General features: G+C 37.2%; 1 protein-coding gene across 1 annotated transcript in view; it reads left to right on the forward strand.

The window, feature by feature from the left end:
* The window catches only part of MALRD1 (MAM and LDL receptor class A domain containing 1), a 661,524-nt gene that overhangs the window by 105,666 nt on the left and 533,682 nt on the right, over window positions 1-22,176 (forward strand). Inside the window, exons 4-5 of the mRNA XM_019933374.2 lie at window positions 4,862-4,956; window positions 5,045-5,206. Of these exons, the coding sequence (XP_019788933.2) occupies window positions 4,862-4,956; window positions 5,045-5,206 (257 nt within the window). The remainder of the gene's footprint in view (window positions 1-4,861; window positions 4,957-5,044; window positions 5,207-22,176) is intronic.

Consider the following 22,176-nt stretch of genomic DNA (forward strand, 5'->3'; position numbering starts at 1 on the left):
TTGGCTTATGTCTTTATACAATATATCAACCTCAGACTTTTGATTGATAAGATAGGATTTACACCTGCTATCTGCTATTTGTTTTGTCTATGTCTTTCTTGTTACTCTGTTCCTCCATTACTGTTTTCTTCTCTGTTACATATATATTTTCTATATGTATTATATATTGTATGTATATATATAATATTTTGAATTAGTTTACTGGATTCTTTATAGTGATTACAATAATCGATGCTGGATTAGTACAATTTAATTGCAATAGTATTTAAGAAATTTGTCCTACCTAGCTCTATTCTCCCCACCTTTATGCTGCTATTGCCACAAATAGCATCTTAATATATTGTGTGCCCATCAACACTGAATTTTGAGTTTTATCAAATATAACAATCAATTATAGTGATTAGTTATTGATTTTATAATTTATATCTCTTTACTGATAGTCTCTACTTTGTAAGATATCATTCTCATGGTTTCTTAGTTCTTTAGACATGGTTTCCTTTAGATCTTTGAAATATTTTAAATATCTGATTTAAAGTCTTTTTTTCGGTAGGTCCAGCATCTGGGCTTTCTCAGAGACACTTTTGTTTGATTGTTTTTTTCCTTTGTATGAGTCACATTTTTTTGTTTCTTTGCATTTCTCACAATTTCTTTTGAAACACGGACATCTACAACAATATAATGTGGCAAGTGTGGAAATCTTTTTCCCTCAATTTTACAGTTTGTTGTGGTTTGTTGTATTTGTTGTTTTTACTTTAGTGACTTTCCTGGAATAATTCTGTAAAGTCTTTATTCCTGTCATGTGTGTCCATTGAATTCTCTGCTTGGTCAGCCAAGTGGTCAGCTGTAAAGAGAGTTTCTTAAATGCCTGGAACCAATAAATTTCCCAGTGTTCGTTGAGGGACTCTATTGTGGTGTATCTTCAACACTTACCTAGGCAGTTGATATCTCTGTCTTATTCTTCACTTCCTGCCTTAAGAGAGCTTCAAAGTCAGCCAGAGATGAGAGCTTAGGGCCTTTTCAGGTCTTTCCAGAGCATGTGTACAGCCCTATGCATGCACGTGTCTCTATAGGTTTGCAGGAAGATGTTGGAGCATTTCAAAGCTCCTGTGCAACATTTCAGTTTTGCTTTAAGCTTTTGGTTAGTCTATTGTTGACCCCATATGTTATGTACTGCACCAAGCAACAGTAAAGTTAAAACACTTGCCAGTAATTGTTTTCAACACATGCCTACTGTAAAGAGTCTATTTGCACTGGGCAATCTCAGACAGCCTTATAAGTGGTATCTTTCAGGAAACACCAGACATATCAAATAATGATAATTATTTAATAATTATTTGGTAATGAGACTTGAAAGAGTGTTAACTCTATTCTGCTCATTTCTGTGGTTGCCATGCTGCCCCAGGAGTGTGGGCTGCCATTTTTTATAGTTGCTTTGGAGCTGGAGAGCGGTAGGAATAGGGCCAAGTGAAAAAGAAAAAGAAAAGAACCCCCTCCCCCTAAAATTTACTGTTTTTACTGAGATTCAGTTATTTATTGAATAAAAGGTCTCCAGTTTGCTGTAAGCTTTACTGTGGCCATTTTTGCCAATATTTTCATTGTTTTTATTGAGGAGAAAAATTTCAGAGGTCTTTACATTGACATTTTTATTAATATCACTCTCATTTTTATTGCTTATTTTATGATTCCCTAAAGTGATCCACCTAGCCCTTTATCACTGAAGCAGACCTAAAGGTACATGGCAGCATTTATTTACACAGTGCTAGCAATTATAGGGAATTACTGTTTGAGGGTATCCTTTGATACGGTTTTAACAAATATTATGTGCTTATGTCAAACTTGTTAGTCTAATGAACAGGAATGAGGCAAACCTTATGATTCAACAGAAATGGAATTTAATAAACAGAAATTACCAACTTGAAGGAGTTTGTGTCTAAGACTGTTATTTAACCTCTGTTATCTGAATTGAGCCATATTTCTGTCACAAATGAACACACTTTTCCTGTTCCAAAAGTTTTGACATTTTAACCTTTGCTTCAGGCCTTGGATCTTGTCACAATGATCCATTCCTGCAGCCTGATTTTTTTTTTTGATGTTATCTTACTGTTAAAATACTCAGTTTTTCGAGTTCCTTTGAGCCCATTGGTTACTCTACAGCATGCAATAGGATTTCTGTTTCTCCTGCTTGCATTCATTCCCATTAATCACTTAGAACTTGGGAAATGGAAGAAAGGCAAGACTGCCTATCAGTAGTTGAAGAAAGTGAGACTGAAAATTCTACCTTATCTTTTCTAAGGATCAAGGTTGGGGTAATTCACTGCCCAAAGTTATTGAATTAGCCCTCAAAACTTGATTCATGGTTTTTGTTGCTTTCATATTTTATATACTTCCGGGGTTTTACTCCTACATGTACCCAGCTACTAAGAAGAAAAAGCCCTTTAACATAAACATTTAAGATTATAAATGGAGGGCTTCCCTGGTGGTGCAGTGGTTGAGAGTCCGCCTGCCGACGCAGGGGACATGGGTTCGTGCCCCGGTCCGGGAAGATCCCACATGCTGCGGAGCGCCTGGGCCCGTGAGCCGTGGCCGCTGAGCCTGCACGTCCGGAGCCTGTGCTCCGCAATGGGAGAGGCCACAACAGTGAGAGGCCCGCATACCGGGGAAAAAAAAAAAAAAAAAAAAAGATTATAAATGCAGTCATCCTGTCTTATTTTGTAATTTTAATAATTCTTATTTTGTAGCTTTAATAATTAACGACTTCATCACAAGGTGGTTTTAAATCTGTTTCGAAGATAGGCTATGAAGTTGCTTTTATTGATGCAGGAATATAATGGGAATTTATGAATCATATGAACAAACTGAAATGAATATGGTAGAGATTAATAGGAGACATGTGATGAGAATGGTGTTGTGTGGTATGATGTTACTAGGCTCCCTCAAGGACTAAAAGGGGTGTGTGGAGATAATATTGAATACCTTTTTTTTTTTTTTATCAGCTTTGTAAGTCTCTTCTTGATGCTTCGAGCCAGCAGTAGGAGAGGATATCAGATGAGGGAATGGGCATGTGGGAAAAACTTATGCTGCCAAGGATCTGCTTCTTTCTTTTATACTCGTAGACCCGATAACTAAAGTCCTAGGGAAAGCAAGATAACTTTCTATAAGATGATGTTCTCTAAGGAACATCTCCAACTGTGAATTAAAGAACTTCTATACTCATAGGGAGCAAGGTAAAATTGAGTGTGCATTTGAAAGAACGCTATTGTCACTAAATTGGAATTAAAAAAATAATAAATAAAAAACAAAAAAACAAGTATTGTTATTGGGTGCATTTTGAATACTTTTTTACCCCATGAAAAGAAATCTTATTACTAGAACAAAGGCTAAAGGATCTCAAGTTGTTTCTGAATTTAAAACTTTACTTTTTATGATAACCTGAAGGTTAACCTCATTTAATTTTTGACAAAATACAGAATAATTTACAGTGTCATAAAATGTACCAGATGACATAGTTTGTATTTATAAAACACCTAGCTTAAATATTCATATAATTTATTATTTTATTGAAAATGCTGTTCTGTTATTTAATACCTTAATGTATCAATCTGAGTTTTAGGACCAAACTTTCAAAAATAAATATGGTTAATTTAAGTGATTTCCTTGACAAATGAAAATAATTTTTACTGTATGTATCACAAGTGCTTTTTAGTAGCTGAATATTTATAAACAGTAATTGAAGGCCTGTTGAATACTATTACCATTTGTGTTGCAAATAATTGTATTTAAACTGCAAACAATAAATCCATATGGCTTATTATGCTCGTTTGATTATTCACTTGCTTAGCATTTGATTTCCCTGCTGAATATGAAGCAAGAGCAAAATAATGGTTGTCCACTTGTATCACCATGATACCAGCTCTTCATCGAAATTATGTTTATAAAATTATTCCAGGTAGTACATTCTGAGAACAATTTTCTGTTATTGCAGGGACTTCAGTTATGCTTATGACTATGTTATATGCAATCATTGATGTTCTTCTTTTCTGCTTCATTAGGGTACAGTTTGGGAATAGCTATAGGGAAGAAGAGGTTTCTTAGGTTTCATAATTTTACTATTGATTCTCTCAATGATGTGACAATTAAATTTGATTTCCAAGACAGCTTTCAAATACCACAGAATAATTTGGGTAGGTATGCCATCATCAACATCATCAACATCATTTTTTCATTCTTTTTGACAAAGAGTGGCATACCAAAGAGATGAGCAGGAAACAGTGGTTCCCGCATCATACACTATAACCTTGTCAAGCATTGCAAAAAAATCTATGAAAGCCCAGGGAATGTTCCACATTTATTTTATAGGCTTCTAAATAGTAAGTTGACCGGCATGGTCTGTACTGCAGCATACAGAAGAGCATCGGGACTCAGTATCGTTTTCCATAATCCTGGCAAAAGCTGGGACTATTTGATCCAATTCTTTCCGGAGAAAAACGCAACAAAATAGGATCTCTTTTGAATTCTTCATTGAATTACTTATTTTGGTGGGCAGTCCCAGTGTAATGTTTTCCCTGGATATCATCTTTGCTGGGTTATAACTTTCTAAGTTATGAGATGAATTTGGTCATGGACTACAGCCCATAAGAGTGTTTTAGGGAGTACACTCACAATTAGTTATTTTACTGGGGAATATATTGAAGTAACAATATCAGCCAGACCATTTGCAAAGATAAATGGTACGGTTAAATATTTCATTCTTTAAAAATATATTGACCCAAAGTGGATATAGGCCTGAATTATTGCCTGGTGTATTAAATACGTTTACCAGTGGTGGCTCTGCATCTAACACACTGACCCTTGTTTTTAACAGCTCACTTCCTCTCATTGGTCTCGAACGTGGATTCTCCTTCCTCAAACTTACGAAGCAGAGTTTTTCTTTCCACAGATAACCAACAGGGTTGTCAGGTATTTGAAAGCACACAGCATTTGAATTACTTTCCACATTTGGGAACTTCTTTATTATAATTATTTGGACATCCATTATTTTTCACAGATTACATTTTATTACTTCTCCAGCCAGATGAATGGCAAATTAACAGTTGGCTTTCAAACTACCTGTGGTGGTCCTACAAGGCATTTATGGCAAAGCACGGCTGGGCTCCACAATCAGTGGGAGAGGCATGTCCTCAAAATCCAGAGCCCCCAGAGATTTCAGGTATGCACGTTGTATTTTCTGTGTTTGAAGGAAAAATGATAAAGTATAGATGTTTTGCACCAGGTGAATTAAAAGCAGGATGATTAATCATCCCAGTTGTCTGAGGACTGAGGAATTTGCCAGAACTTCAAGTGCTGGAACCAAACAGTCAGAAAATTGGGATGGCCAGTCACCCTAAAAGACAATTTTAAAAAGTTTTAAATTTATGTATCAAAACTAAGGTTGTTCTGTATTAACATATACTGATATATAAGTAAAACATGACCTTCTAATACTCTTCCTAATTTCTTGAATCCCTCCACTTTCCTTAAAAGCTCTCACTCTTCCGATCTTCTCTTTCTTTTCATTTCTTATTCTTAAGAATCACTTCCCTTCCAAAGTTTTCTCATGCTTTTGATAGAATGGGACTATCTTAGGTAATGAGAAAATAGACAGGTTGATTTAAATACTAATTCCAAATGCTGTTGAAGTGGAATCATTGTCATATTCATTTCATGGTGAAAGTCAAATAATTCAATACAGCCTTCATTTTCCAAAATAAATTTGAGAATTAAAGCCAATGCAAGCCTATAAAAGACAAAAACTTATTTATGCAGCCTAATAAAACTTACGGATGGTGGAAATTATAATCCAATAATTATTATGGGAGTTCTTGGAAGAGAATTGCCCACTTTAACATTTTGGACAGCCAAGCAGAATTTTCCAGTAAAAATGGGATCCTACAGCATTTTGTTCTGAACGAATTTGCTTTTTTTAAAAATTTTAAATCTTTATTGGAGTGTAATTGCTTTACAATGGTGTGTTAGTTTCTGCTGTATAACAAAGTGAATCAGCTATACATATACATATACCCCCACATACCCTACCTTTCGCGTCTCCCTCCCCACTTCCCTATCCCACCCCTCTAGGTGGTCACAAAGCACTGAGCTGATCTCCCTGTGCTATGTGGATGCTTCCCACTAGCTATCTATTTTACATTTAGTAGTGTATATATGTCCATGCCACTCTCTCACTTTGTCCCAGCTTCCCCTTCCCTGTGTCCTCAAGTCCATTGTCTACATCTGCGTCTTTATTCCTGTCCTGCCCTAGGTTCGTCAGAACCATTTTTGTTTTGTTTTTTTTAGATGCCATATATATGTGTTAGAATGCGACAATTGTTTTTCTCTTTCTTACTTCACTCTGTATGACAGTCTCTAGGTCCATCTACCTCACTACAAATAACTCAATTTCGTTTCTTTTTATGGCTGAGAATATTCCATTGTATATATATGCCACATCTTCTTTATCCATTCATCTGTTGATGGACACTTAGGTTGCTTCCATGTCCTGGCTATTATACATAGAGCATTCTGGTACATGACTCTTTTTGAATTATGGTTTTCTCAGGGTATATGCCCAGGAGTGGGATTGCTGGATCATATGGTAGTTCTATTTTTAGGTTTTAAAGGAACCTCCTTAGTATTCTCCATAGTGGCTGTATCAATTTACATACCAACCAGCAGTGCAAGAGGGTTCCCTTTTCTCCAAACCCTCTCCAGCATTTATTGTTTGTAGATTTGTTTATGATGGCCATTCTGACCGGGATGAGGTGATACCTCACTGCGGTTTTGATTTGCATTTCTCTAATGATTAGTGATGTTGAGCATTCTTTCATGTGTTTGTTGCCAATCTGTATATCTTTCTTGGAGAAATGTCTGTTTAGGTCTTCTGCCCATTTTTGTATTGGGTTGTTTGTTTCTTTAATATTGAGCTGCATGAGCTGTTTATATATTTTGCAGATTAATCCTTTGTCCGTTGATTCGTTTGCAAATATTTTCTCCCATTCTGAGGGTTGTCTTTTCCTCTTGTTTATGGTTTGATTTGCTGTGCAAAAGCTTTGAAGTTTCATTAGGTCCCATTTTTTAATTTTTGTTTTTATTTCCATTACTCTAAGAGGTGGATCAAAAACGATCTTGCTGTGAATTATGTCAAATAGCGTTCTTCCTATGCTTTCCTCTAAGAGTTTTATAGTGTCTGGTTTTACATTTAGGTCTCAAATCCATTTTGAGTTTATTTTTGTGTATGGTGTTAGGGAGTGTTCTAATTTCATTCTTTTACATGTAGCTGTCCAGTTTTCCCAGCACCACTTATTGAAGAGACTGTCTTTTCTCCATTGTATATCTTTGCCTCCTTTGTCATAGATTAGTTGACCATAGGTGCGTGGGTTTATCTCTGGGCTTTCTATCTTGTTCCATTGATCTGTGTTTCTGTTTTTGTACCAGTACCATATTGTCTTGATTACTGCAGCTTTGTAGTACAGTCTGAAGTCAGGGAGTCTGATTCCTCCAGCTCCATTTTTTGCCCTCAAGACTGCTTTGGCTATTCAGGGTTTTTGTGTCTCCATACAAATTTTAAGATGATTTGTTCTAGTTCTGTAAAAAATGCCATTGGTAATTTGATAGGGATTGCATTGAATCTGTAGATTGCTTTGGGTAGTATAGTCATTTTCACAATATTGATTCTTCCAATCCAAGAACATGGTATATCTCTCCATCTGTTGGTATCATCTTTAATTTCTTTCATCAGTGTCTTATAGTTTTCTGCATACAGGTCTTTTGTCTCCCTAGGTAGGTTTATTCCTAGGTATTTTATTCTTTTTGTTGCAGTGGTAAATGGGAGTGTTTCCATAATTTCTCTTTCAGATTTTTCATCATTAGTGTATAGGAATGCAAGAGATTTCTGTGCATTAATTTTGTATCCTGCAATTTTACCAAATTCATTGATTAGCTCTAGTAGTTTTCTGGTGGCATTTTTAGGATTCTCTATGTATGGTATCATGGCATCTACAAACAGTGACAGTTTTACTTCTTCTTTTCCAATTTGTATTTCTTTTATTTCTTCTGTGATTTCCGTGGCTAGGACTTCCAAAACTATGTTGAATAATAGTGGTGAAAGTGGACATCCTTGTCTTGTTCCTGATCTTAGAGGAAATTCTTTCTGTTTTTCACCATTGAGAATGATGTTTGCTGTGGGTTTGTCGTATATGGCCTTTATTATGTTGAGGTAGTTTCCCTCTATGCCCACTTTCTGGAGAGTTTTTATCATAAATGGGTGTTGAATTTTGTCAAAAGATTTTTCTGCATCTATTGAGATGATCATATGATTTTTATTCTTCAGTTTGTTAATATGGTGTACCACATTGATTGATTTGGATACATTGAAGAATCCTTGCATCCCTGGGATAAATCCCATTTGATCGTGGTGTATGATCCTTTTAATGTGTTGTTGGATTCTGTTTGCTAGTATATTTTTGAGGAATTTTGCATCTATATTCATCAGTGATATTGGTTGGTAATTTTCTTTTTTTGTAGTATCTTTGTCTGGTTTTGGTATCAGGGTGATGGTGGCCTCATAGAATGAGTTTGGGAGTGTTCCTTCCTCTGCAATTTCTTAGAAGAGTTTGAGAAGGATGGGTGTTAACTCTTCTCTAAATGTTTGATAGAAGTCACCTGTGAAGCCATCTGGTCCTGGAGTTTTGTTTGTTGGAAGATTTTTAATCGCATTTTCAATTTCATTACTTGTGATTGGTCTGTTCATATTTTCTGGTTCAGTCTTGGAAGGTTATACCTTTCTAAGAAGTTGTCCATTTTTTCCAGGTTGTCCATTCTATTGGCATAGAGTTGCTTGTAGTAGTCTCTTAGGATGCTTTGTATTTCTGTGGTGTCTGTTGTAACTTCTCCTTTTTCATTTCTAATTTTATTGATTTGAGTCCTCTCCCTCTTTTTCTTGATGAGTCTGGCTAATGGTTTATCAATTTTGTTTATCTTCTCAAAGAACCAGCTTTTAGTTTTATTGATCTCTGCTATTGTTTTCTTTGTTTCTATTTCATTTATTTCTGCTCTGATCTTGATTTCTTCCCTTCTGCTAACTTTGGGTTTTTTTGGTTCTTCTTTCTGTAGTTCCTTTAGGTGTAAGGTTAGATTGTTTATTTGAGATTTTTTTTTGTTTCTTGAGGTAGGCTTGTATAGCTATAAACTTCTCTCTTAGAACTGCTTTTGCTGCATCCCATAGGTTTTGGATCATCGTGTTTTCATTGTCATTTGTCTCTAAGTATTTTTTGATTTCCTCTTTGATTTCTTCAATGATCTCTTGGTTATTTAGTAACGTATTGTTGAGCCTCCACGTGTTTGTGTTTTTTACGTTTTTTTTTCCCTGTAATTCATTTCTAATCTCATAGTGTTGTGGTCAGAAAAGATGCTTGATATGATTTCAGTTTTCTTAAACTTACTGAGGCTTGATTTGTGACCCAAGATGTGATCTATACTGCAGAATGATCCGTGTGCACTTGAGAAGAAAGTGTAATCTGCTTTTTCTGGCTGGAGTGTCCTATAAATACCAATTAAATCTATCTGTTCTATTGTGTCATTTATAGCTTCTCTTTCCTTATTTATTTTCATTTTGGACGTTCTGTCCATTGGTGTAAATGAGGTGTTAAAGTCCCCTACTACGATTGTGTTACTGTCGATTTCCCCTTTTATGGCTGTTAGCATTTGCCCTATGTATTGAGGTGCTCCTATGTTGGGTACATAAATATTTACAATTGTTATATCTTCTACTTGGATTGATCCCTTGATCATTATGTTGTGTGCTTGTCTCTTGTAATAGTCTTTATTTTAAAGTCTATTTTATCTGATATGAGAATTGCTACTCCAGCTTTCTTCTGATTTCCATTTGCATGGAATATCTTTCTCCACTCCTCACTTTCAGTCTGTATGTGTCCTAGGTCCGAAGTGGGTCTCTTGTAGACTACATATATACAGGTTTTGTTTTTGTATCTATTCAGCCAGTCTATGTCTTTTGGTTGGATCATTTAATCCATTTAAATTTAAGGTAGTTATCGATATGTATGTTCCTATTACCATTTTCTTAATTATTTTGGGTTAGTTATTGTAGGTCTTGTCCTGTTGTGTTTTCTGCCTTGAGAAGTTCCTTTAGCATTTGTTGTAGAGCTGGTTTGGTGGTGCTGAATTCCCTTAGCTTTTGCTTGTCTTTAAGCTTTTGATTTCTCCATCGAATCTGAATGAGATCCTTGCTGGGTAGAGTAATCTACCCAGTTGTAGATTTTTCTCTTTCATCACTTTAAATATGTCGTGCCACTCCCCTCTGGCTTGCAGAGTTTCTGCTGAAAGATCAGCTGTTACCCTCATGGGATTCCCTTGTATGTTATTTGTTGCTTTTAGTTTAGTGCTTTTAATATTTTTTCCTTGTATTTAGTTTTTGATAATTTGATTAATATATGTCTTGGCATGTTTCTCTTTGGATTTATCCTGTATGGGACTCTCTGTGCTTCCTCGACTTGATTGACAATCCTTACCCATGCTAGGGAAGTTTTCAACTATAATCTCTTCAAATATTTTCTCAGTCCCTTCGTTGTTCTTCTGGGACCCCTATAATTCGAATGGTGGTGCATTTAGTGTTGTCCCAGAGGTCTCTGAGGCTGTCCTCAATTCTTTTAATTCTTTTTTCTTTACTCTGCTCTGTGGTAGTTATTTCCACTATTTTATCTTCCATGTCACTCATCTGTTCTTCTGCCTCAGTTATTTTGCTATTGATTTCTTCTAGAGAATTTTTAGTTTCATTTATTGTGTTGTTCACCATTGTTTGTTTGCTCTTTAGTTCTTCTAGGTCCTTGTTAAACGTTTCTTTTATTTTCTCCAATCTATTTCCAAGATTTAGATCACCTTTACTATCATTACTCTGAATTGTTTTTCATTTAGACTACCTATTTCCTCTTCATTTGTTTTGTCTGGTGGGTTTTTACCTTGCTTCTTCATGTGCTGTGTAGTTCTCTGTCTTCTCATTTTGCTTAACTTACTGTGTTTGGGGTCTTCTTTTTGCAGGCTGCAGGTTCGTTTTTCCTGTTGTTTTTGGTGCCTTCCCCCAGTGGGTAATGTTGGTTCAGTGGGTTTTGTAGGCTTCCCGATGGAGGGGACTGGTGCCTGTGTTCTGATGGATGAGGCTGGATCTTGTCTTTCTGGTGGGCAGGTCCACATCTGGTGGTGTGTTTTGGGGTGTCTGTGAACTTATTATGATTTTAGGCAGCCTCTCTGCTAATCGGTGTGTTTGTGTTCCTGTCTTGCTCGTTATTTGGCATAGGTTGTCCAGCACTGTAACTTGCTGGTCGTTGAGTGGAGCTGGGTTTTCACATTGAGACAGAGATCTCTGAGAGAGCTTTTGTCATTTGATATTACGTGTGGCCGGGAGGTCTCTGGTGGACCAGTATCCTGAAGTTGGCTCTCCCACCTGAGAGGCTCAGGTCTGACCCCCAGCCGGAGCACCAAGGCCCTGTCAGCCACACAGCTCAGAAGAAAAGGGAGAAAAAGAAAGAAAGGAAGAAAGGAAGAAAAATAAAATAAAATAGAGTTATTAAAATAAAATATAAAAAATATATTATTAAAAATAAAAATTTAAAAGAAATAAAAAGAAAGAAAGAAGAGAGCAACCAAACTAAAAACAAATCCACCAATGATAAGCGCTAAAAACTATACTAAAAAAACAAAAACCACAAAAAACGGACAGACACATCCCCAGGACAAATGGTAAAAGCAAAGCTATACAGACAAAATCACATAAAGAAGCATCCACATACACACTCACAAAAGGGGAAAAAAGGAAAAATACATATATATGAAAAGAGAGCAACCAAATCAGTAAACATACCAGTGATAATAAACTCTAAATAGTAAACTAAGATAAAATAAAACCAGAAACAATTAGATGCAGAAAGCAAACCCCAAGTCAACAGTTGCTCCCAAAGCCCATCAGCTCAATTTTGGGGTGAGTCGTTGTCTATTCAGTGATTCCACAGATGCAGGTACTTCAATTTGATTGTGGAGATTTAACCCGCTGCTCCTGAGGCTGCGCAGAGAGATTTCTCTTTCTCTTCTTGTTTCACACGGCTCCTGGGGTTCAGCTTTGGATTTGGACCCGCCTCTTTGTGTAGGTCACCTGAGGGCTTCTGTTCCCCCCCAGACATTACGGGGTTAAAATAGCAGCTGATTCGGGGGCTCTGGTTCACTCAGGCCAGGGGGAGGGAGTGGTACGGAATGCAGGGCGAGCCTGTGGTGGCAGAGGCTGGCGTGATGTTGCAATAGTCTGAGGCGTGCTGTGTGTCCTCGTGGGGAAGTTGTACCTGGATCACGGGACCTTGGCAGTGGCAGGCTGCACAGCCTCCCGGGAGGGGAGGTGTGGATAGTGACCTGTGCTCGCACACAGGCTTCTTGGTGGCTGCAGCAGTAGCCTTAGCATTTCATGTCTGTCTCTGGTGTCCGTGCTGATAGCTGTGACTCGTGCCCATCTCTGGAGCTCATTTAGGCGGTGCTCTGAATCCCCTCTCCTCGCACACCCTGGAACAATGGTCTCTTGCCCCTTAGGCAGGTCCAGACTTTTCTTGGACTGCCTTCCGGGTAGGTAGTCTTGGACTGCCTCCCGGGTAGATAGTCTTGGACTGCCTCCCGGGTAGGTAGTCTTGGACTACCTCCCGGGTAGCTGTGGCACACTAGCTCCCTTCCGGCTGTGTTCTCGCAGCCAACGCCAATCCTATTCCTGGAATCTGATCTCTGAAGCCCGAGCCTCAGCTCCCAGCCCCCGCCTGCCCCGGTGGGTGAGCAGAGAAGCCCCTGAGGCTGGTGAGTGCTGGTCAGCAGTGATCCTCTGTGCGAGAATGTCTTCACTTTGCCCTCTGCACACCTGTTGCTGTGCTCTCCTCCATGGCTCCGAAGATTCCCCCCTGCCCAACCCTCATCTCCTCCAGTGAAGGGGCTTCCTAGTGTGTGGAAACTTTTCCTCCTTCCCAGCTCCCTCCCAGAGATGCAGGTCCCATCCCTGTTCTTTTGTCTCTGTTCTTTTCATTTTTCTTTTGCCCTACCCAGCTACGTAGGGAGTTTCTTGCCTTTTGGGAGCCTGAGGTCTTCTGCCAGTGTTCAGTACGTGTTCTGTAGGAGCTGTTCCTCGTGTAGATGTATTTTTGATGTATTTGTGGGGAGGCAGGTGATCTCCATGTCCTACTCCTCTGCCATCTTGAAGCTAACTCTCCAAATTTGCTTTTTAAACCTGGTTCGTGAGCCAAATTAACCCAAGTAGGTTTCTTTTAGCATCTATTATTAGAATAGTATAATATTTTATAATTTTGATACGGAATAGAAAATCATTTGATATTTGATGGATTTAGCGCTTGCCTGAATATAGAGATTGAATCGGATTGAATTTTGAGTGGCGCAGAGGGAAGATGGGAGAATGAGCAGGACCTCTAGTATAAAAATTGAATTATAAACTCTAAGAATGGCACATTTTCTTAATTGATCTGTCATAAAATCACTGAAGTTTGGAATTTTCAGGGTTTTGTAGAACTAAATGGGGTTCCAAAGAAGATGAAAGAAAATCACTTAGTAGGCAGTTAAGTGACTCCTAGGTGATAGGACTTAAGGAGAACAGAACTGTGTAGTGGGAAACATAATTCTGTCATTTGAGGCATTGTACTCTCTTGAAATCCAATATTATTGGTGTATATGGGGGTGGGAGGTGGTATTTTAAGCCATCAGGCATTTAAGTCCTCCTGTGAGGGATTGATCAGGCATGGGGCTGAGACACCCTGTGTCCCTGCCTTTAGTGGCGAGTGCTGTGCAGAATGAGAACCCCAGCCACCAATAATGCATCCAATTTGTTGTGGATGTTCAGGTGTCATTAATTACTATAGAGAAGTTTCTAGTTTATTTCTTACGATTTTGTTTTACATCCCTGTGTGTCTCTCTTTTTTCAGTAACAACAAGAGCAACAAAACAGAGCCAAGGGTGCCTTTGAAGGGACTGAGTCACACTGACTCGATGCTGAAGGAGGAGCTTGCTAAAGTCCCTCTGCATACTTGTATAAACTTTAAGGACTGAGATGGGACTCTTGTCTGTGTATAAACTTTATCAGTATTTATACATCTTTTCCAACTTTGAAACAGTGGATGGTAAAAGAGTCTTAAGCTGTCTTTGTCACGCATTGTGCCTTCTTATATTTAACGGTCTCTGTCTTTCAGTCAAGGTCTTTGTTAGTAGCACAACGGAGATTTGATGCTGGGCAGAGGAGAAACTTGCCGCTTGTAGGTTAAACCTTTTAAAATAACTCCTTTGCTTTTCTCAGCTGTCCATTCCCAAGTAGCATATACTATGGGTGTTGATGATTAAATATGTGTAGTAGATAAACGTAAAACTTCAAATTCCCAAATATATTATCTCCAGGGCATTTCAGCTTCAGCAGAGGCAGCGAGATTATCCACCTGCACACTTGAAAATGCAGCAGTATCTTCAACCAAAGCAGATGCACGTGTAGCATATTAATTTGTTTCTCAAAATACTTTATTGCTGACATGAAAACAGTGCTTCTACCTTAAAGGCTTTGTAAAAAATTAGGAAACCCTATGACTCTCTTGGGATCTTTTGGCTACACCAGTCTTTAAGATTGCAGGTATGTTTTAGTTCTGTCCTGTCAGCAAGTGAACAGATGTTCATTTGCTTTTGTTGAGCTGGGCCACAGAGATGTGCTGTGCTTGGAATATTGTCTGCCACCATGTAGTAGCTCTTTCCTAAAAAGCTTAAGCAAGAGGCGTATTTGAGGCCATTTTGTAATCAGCGTCTCCAGGCAATATCTGCTGCCTCATCAATTTACAGGCCTCCGAGAATTATTCTGTGTTTTGCAATTTCTCCTCCATTCTGCCTTCTGATAGTTTTAAAGCCGTTTATGCTTCCTTTAGAAATACCCAAATAGTAGATTTATCCCAGCTGGACCCTGGCTTAGCATGGGTTTCTGAGAAAGCCTCTGGATCTGGCTCCTGTGTGTGGGCTTTGCCACCTTCATCTGGAAAGGACTAGGTCCATTTCTTAATAAACCTGAATCATATGTTAATTTCTGAGAGAATTAAACAAGGAATGGTGTTTACACATTTAGTCCACAGAGATGGCAGTATTTCAGAAAGTTTCTGGAGATGTTTAAGGAATAGCATCTAGCACTGATTGATCACTTACTATGTGTAAAGCACTGCATTTGGTCCTTCATGTGTATTATCTTACTGACCCTTCACGGCAGTCCTCTGAACTATAATTTACCCCACTGTTCACATTTGTATTATGAGCTTTAGAGAATGAAATAACCTACCAAATCCCATACAAAATTAGAACATAGGATAGTTTGATTTCAGATCTCAGTCATTTAGTCACTGAGCCGTGATAATTTTGTATCATGTTAAAGCAGTATAAGGATTTATAAAATATAGAAAAAAAATTCCAACCTCTAGATTTGGTCAGATCTAATGTGACTCATGAAATATTCTTTTGTGTGCTGTGTTAGATGAAACATTACTATGCATTGCGTGGTGCTGATTAACTGCAATCACATTTCTCAAAATTGCAGATATAAGCAATTAATTTTAGTATTTTCTTCAAATATTCATAGAAGCAAAGAATATAGGCTAAATGTACAGCAAAAATTTAGTCTCAAATTCAAGTGAAAAATTCCCTCATCCATGTTTTTTTCTGGCTCTTGAAGGGAGCTCACCTACTGGTTTTATGGGTAGGAAGGAATGAATACTATGTTACTAATTATATCACCGACTATGGTTTTCAAGTTGAATGTCTGGATTCTTGAGAAGTCAGTGCCTGAATTTTGAAAAGATACTGAAGCATTTTTAATATGCTACTATCTACTTGTTATTTCTTCGATATTCCATTTAGAAATGCCAGAGAGTTCTCACCACTCTCCTATTCAGAAACAATAGGCTTTATTAATATGAACAAAAGATGTTACTACTAATAATAAACTATTAACTTAATGTTACTCTCAAACTTTTCAAAATCATAATATGAGAGACATTTTATCTTTTAATTCAAGAATATTTACAGTGTGAACACATGATGGAGAAAAGATTACTGTCATCTTTTCTGTGTTTCACGTGTTTACTTGAGAAATAATATTGAATGTGTACTACTAATTAAGAAAACTTTCACACAGTAAATATAACTACAAGGGTTTCTGTTCGTGTAGTTACTAGTGTCATCCAAGTGAGTTTATGTCCATTATTCACCTACATGAAAGTTTCCTCTAAGATTTAAATCAAGTGTTCTGAGCCCTAAGCTTCGCTTCAAAAGCCATCTTCTCTTAAAATGTTTGATGTGAAAGGAATTTGTCTCATGTTTGTTGTTTGTTTATTTTATTATTTTTTAAAACATCTTTATTGGAGTATAATTGCTTTACAGTGGTGTGTTAGTTTCTGCTTTATAACAAAGTGAATCAGCTATACATATACATATATCCCTGTATCTCCTCCCTCCCATCCTCCCTATCCCACTGCTGTAGGTGGTCACAAAGCACCGAGCTGATCTCCCTGTGCTATGCAGCTGCTTCGCACTAGCTATCTATCTTACATTTGGTAGTGTATGTATGTCCATGCCACTCTCGCACTTCGTCCCAGCTTACCCTTCCCCCTCCCCGTGTCTTCAAGTCCATTCTCTACGTCTGCGTCTTTATTCCTGTCCTGCCCCTAGGCCCTTCAGAACCATTTTTTTTTTTTTTTTAGATTCCAAATATATGTATTAGCATACAATATTTGTTTTTCTGACTTACTTCACTCTGTATGATGGACACTAGGTCCATCTACCTCACCACAAATAAATCAATTTCGTTTCTTTTATGGCTGAGTAATATTCCATTGTATATATGTGCCACATCTTCTTTACCCATTCATCAGTTGATGGACACGTAGGTTGCTTCCATGTCCTGGCTATTGTAAATAGAGCTGCAATGAACATTTTTGGTACATGCCTCTTTTTGAATTATGGTTTTCTCAGGGTATATGCCCAGTAGTGAGATTGCTGGGTCATATGGTATTTCTATTTTTAGTTTTTAAAGGACTTTCCATACAGTTCTCCATAGTGGCTGTATCAATTTACATTCCCACCAGCAGTTCAAGAGGGTTCCCTTTTCTCCACACCCTCTCCAGCATTTATTGTTTCTAGATATTTTAATGATGCCCATTCTGACTGGTGTGAGATGATATCTCATTGTAGTTTTGATTTGCATTTCTCTAATGATTAATGATGGTGAGCGTCCTTTCATGTGTTTGTTGGCAGTCTGTATATCTTCTTTGGAGAAATGTCTATTTAGGTCTTCTGCCCATTTTTGGACTGGATTGTTTTTTAGATATTGAGCTGCATGAGCTGGTTATATATTTTGGAGATTAATCCTTTGTCAGTTGCTTCATTTGCAAATATTTTCTCCCATTCTGAGGGTTGTCTTTTTGTCTTGTTTATGGTTTCCTTTGCTGTGCAAAAGCTTTTACTTTTAATTAGGTCCCATTTGTTTATTTTTGTTTTTATTTCCTTTTCTCTAGGAGGTGGGTCAAGAAGGATCTTGCAGTGATTTATGTCATAGACTGGTCTATGTTTTCCTTTAAGAGTTTTCTAGTGTCTGGCCTTACATTTAGGTCTTTAATCCATTTTGAATTTATTTTTGTGTATGGTGTTAGGCAGTGTTCTAATTTCATTCTTTTACGTGTAGCTGTCCAGTTTTCCCAGCACCAGTTATTAAAGAGGCTGCCTTTTCTCCATTGTATATTCTTGCCTCCTTTATCACGAATAAGGTGATCATATGTGCATGGGTTTACCTGTGGGCTTTGTATCCTGTTCCATTGATCTATATTTCTGTTTTTGTGCCAGTACCATACTGTCTTGATAACTGTAGCTGTGTAGCATAGTCTGAAGTCAAGGAGCCTGATTCCTCCAGCTCTGTTTTTCTTTCTCAAGATTTCTTTGGCTATTTGGGGTCTTTTGTGTTTCCATACAAATTTTAAGATATTTTGTCTTAGTTCCATGAAAAATACCATTGGTAGTTTGATAGGGATTGCATTGAATCGGTAGATTGCTTTGGGTAGTATAGTCATTTTCACGCTGTTGATTCTTCCAGTCCAAGATCATGGTATATCTCTCCATCTGTTTGTATCATCTTTAATTTCTTTCATCATTGTCTTATAGTTTTCTGCATAGTGGTCTTTTGTCTCCTTAGGTAGGTTTATTCCTAAGTATTTTGTTCTTTTTATTGCAATGGTAAATGTGAGTGTTTCCTTAATTTCACTTTCAGATTTTTCATCATTAGTGTATAGGAATGCAAGAGATTTCTGTGCATTAATTTTGCATCCTACTACTTTACCAAATTCATTGAGTAGCTCTAGTAGTTTTCTGATAGCATCTTTAGGATTTTCTATGTATAGTATCATGTCATTTGCAAACAGTGGCAGATTTACTTCTTCTTTTCCTATTTGGATTCCTTTTATTTCTTTTTCTTCTCTGATGGCTGTGGCTAAAACTTCCAAAACTATGTTGAATAATAGTGGTGAGAGTGGACAACCTTGTCTTGTTCCTTATCTTAGAGGAAATGCTTTGAGTTTTTCACCATTGAGAATAAAGTTGGCTGTAAGTTTTTCATATATGGATTTTATTATGTTGAGGTAAGTTCCCTCTATAACTACTTTGGGTAAGGTTTTTATCATAAATGGTTGTTGAATTTTGTTGAAAGCTTTTTTTCATCTGTTGAGATGATCATATGGTTTTTCTCCTTCAGTTTGTTTGTATCACATTGATTGATTTGCATATATTGAAGAATCCTTGCATTCCTGGGATAAACCCCACTTGATCATTGTGTATGATCCTTTCAATGTGTTGTTGGATTCTGTTTCATAGTATTTTGTTGAGGATTTTTGCATCTATGTTCATGAGTGCTATTGGCCTGTAGTTTTCTTTCCTTGTGACATCATTGTCTTTCTTTTTGACATCTTTGTGACATCTTTGTTTTGGTATCAGGGTGATGGTGGCCTCATAGAATGAGTTGGGGCGTGTTCCTCCCTCTGCTGTATTTTGGAAGAGTTTGAGAAGAATAGGTGTAAGCTCTTCTCTAAATGTTTGATAGAATTCACCTGTGAAACCATTTGGTCCCGGCCTTTTGTTTGTTGGAAGGTTTTGAATCATAGTTTCAATTTCAGTGTTTGTGATTGGTCTGTTTATATTTTCTGTTTCTTCCTGGTTCAGTCTCAGGAGGTTGTGCTTTTCTAAGAGTTTGTCCATTTCCTCCAGGTTGTCCATTTTATTGGCATATTGTTGTAGTAATCTCTCATGATCCTTTGTATTTCTGCATTGTCAATTGTTGCTTCTCCTTTTTCATTTCTAATTCTGTTGATTTGAGTCTTCTACCTTTTTTTCTTGATGAGTCTGGCTAATGGTTTATCAATTTTGTTTATCTTCTCAAAGAACCATCTTTTAGTTTTACTGATCTTTTCTATTGTTTCCTTCATTTCTTTTTCATTTATTTCTGATCTGTTCTTTATGATTTCTTTCCTTCTGCTACCTTTGAGGTTTTTTTGTTCTTCTTTCTCTAATTGCTTTAGGTGTAAGTTTAGGTTGTTTATTCGAGATGTTTCTTGTTTCTTGAGGTAGGATTGTATTGCTGTAAAATTCGCTCTTAGAATTGCTTTTGCTGTATCCCATAGGTTTTGGATCATCGTGTTTTCATTGTCATTTGTCTGTAGGTATTCTTTGATTTCCTCTTTGATTTTTTCAGTGATCTCTTGGTTATTTAGTAGTGTATTGTTTAGCCTTCATGTGTTTGTATTTTTTTTTTTACAGATTTTTTCCTGTAATTGATATCAAGTCTCATAGTGTTATGGTCGGAAAAGATATTTGATACGATTTCAATTTTCTTAAATTTACCATGGCTTGACTTGGGACCTAAGATATGATCTGTCCTGGAGAATGTTCCATGAGCGCTTGAGTAGAAAGTGTATTCTGTTGTTTTTGGATGGAATGTCCTATAAATATCAGTGAAGTCCATCTTGTTTAATGTATCATTTAAAGCTTGTGTTTCCTTATTTATTTTCATTTTGGATTATCTGTCCATTGGTGAAAGTGTGGTGTTAAAGTCCCCTACTACGATTGTGTTACTGTCAATTTCCCCTTTTATAGCTGTTAGCATTTGCCTTATGTATGGAGGTGCTCCTATGTTGGGTGCATAAATATTTACAATTGTTATATCTTCTACTTGGATTGGTCCCTTGATCATTATGTGTGTGCTTCTTTGTCTCTTGTAATAGTCTTTATTTTAAAGTCTATTTTATCTGATATGAGAATTGCTACTCCAGCTTTCTTCTGATTTCCATTTGCATGGAATATCTTTCTCCACTCCTCACTTTCAGTCTGTATGTGTCCTAGGTCTGAAGTAGGTCTCTTGTCGACCGCATATATACAGGTTTTGTTTTTGTATCCATTCAGCCAGTTTATGTCTTTTGGTTGGAGCATTTAATCTATTTACATTTAACATAGTTATCAATATGTATGTTCCTATTACCATTTTCTTAATTATTTTGGGTTAGTTATTGTAGGTCTTGTCCTTCTGTTGTGTTTCCTGCCTTGAGAAGTTCCTTTAGCATTTGTTGTAGAGCTGGTTTGGTGGTGCTGAATTCTCTTAGCTTTTGCTTGTCATTAAGCTTTTGATTTCTCCATCGAATCTGAATGAGATCCTTGCTGGGTAGAGTAATCTTTGTTGTAGTTTTTTCCCTTTCATCACTTTAAATATGTCCTGCCACTCCCTTCTGGCTTGCAGAATTTCTGCTGGAAGATCAGCTGTTAACCTTATGGAGATTCCCTTGTATGTTATTTGTTGCTTTTTCCTTGCTGCCTTTAATATTTTTTCTTTGTATTATTTTTTTGATAGTTTGATTAATATGTATCTTGGTGTGTTTCTCCTTGGATTTATTCTGTATGGGACTCTCTGCACTTCCTGGACTTGATTGACTATTTTCTTACCCATATTAGGGAATTTTCAACTATAATCTCTTCAAATTTTTTTTCAGTCCGTTTCTTTTTCTGTTCTTCTTCTTGAACCCCTATAATTCGAATGTTGGTGCATTTAATGTTGTCCCAGAGGTCTCTGTGTCTCATGTTTATTTTTGCATTGGTGCAGGCAATACCTGACTTTTGTGATGTTGCCAAACTCCTAACTCCATTATCTGTGTTGTGATCTGCTTTTATTTTGCTACTTTGCTATTCTTTGTTTTTTTGGGCCATGCCCCGCGGCATGGGGGATCTTAGTTTCCTGACCAGGGATCAAACCCTTGCCCTCTGCAGTGGAAACACAGAGTCCTAACCACTGGGCCACCAGGAAATTCCCTTTTCTTTTCTTTATTTCACCTAACACAGAAAAGTGAGGTGGGGATGTTTGGAAAACCTTGTTTGCCAAAGTTTTGGAGAAAACAAAGAATGTTAATTGCTTTTCTTAGAAACATAACTTCCATATTACAAACATAACTTCTGAATATAGGGCCTCTCTTTGTAGAAAATTATCATGGGGTTCCACTTTCTTTAACTCATTCAACCTATCCCTCTTTGCAGGATCCCAACCAAAATCCCTGGTAAATCTTTTTGTTAAATACGTTTAACTGGTGTATCTCATTGTGCCTGGTGGGTCTTCTGTTTCATAGCCTCACAGGTCCATTAGTAATTTCCCTACACTTAGAGAAATTGTTCTTTACCTAAGGAAGACGTTTCCTCTTTCTGTGCCAGTGGGCTCAAAAGGCAGCCGATTTTCATACTAACATTTCTTCAGTTGAATCGAATAAATACATATTGCAAACTCTGGTGAGGAGAGGATTGAAGTTAAGAAGGTAATTTAAAATCTACTTCATTAGATCAGGTGTGAAGATATACAAGTGGCAACAGGGATGGAAAAGAGGGGGTGTTAATAGGTCCTGACTGATTGGACATGTGACTGGAGGAAAAAGTCATTCCAAAGACCATTTTAGAGTTTTGAGCAGTTTTCTGAAGTTTTGAGTGTCAGGGGAGAGGTCCTAGTTGAGGAGAAAGAACGTTATGAATCAGAAGTGACTTCATGTCATCGGAGTGAAAATATCC

Source organism: Tursiops truncatus, chromosome 2 (genome assembly GCF_011762595.2).
Source record: "Tursiops truncatus isolate mTurTru1 chromosome 2, mTurTru1.mat.Y, whole genome shotgun sequence".
Lineage (NCBI taxonomy): Eukaryota > Metazoa > Chordata > Mammalia > Artiodactyla > Delphinidae > Tursiops > Tursiops truncatus.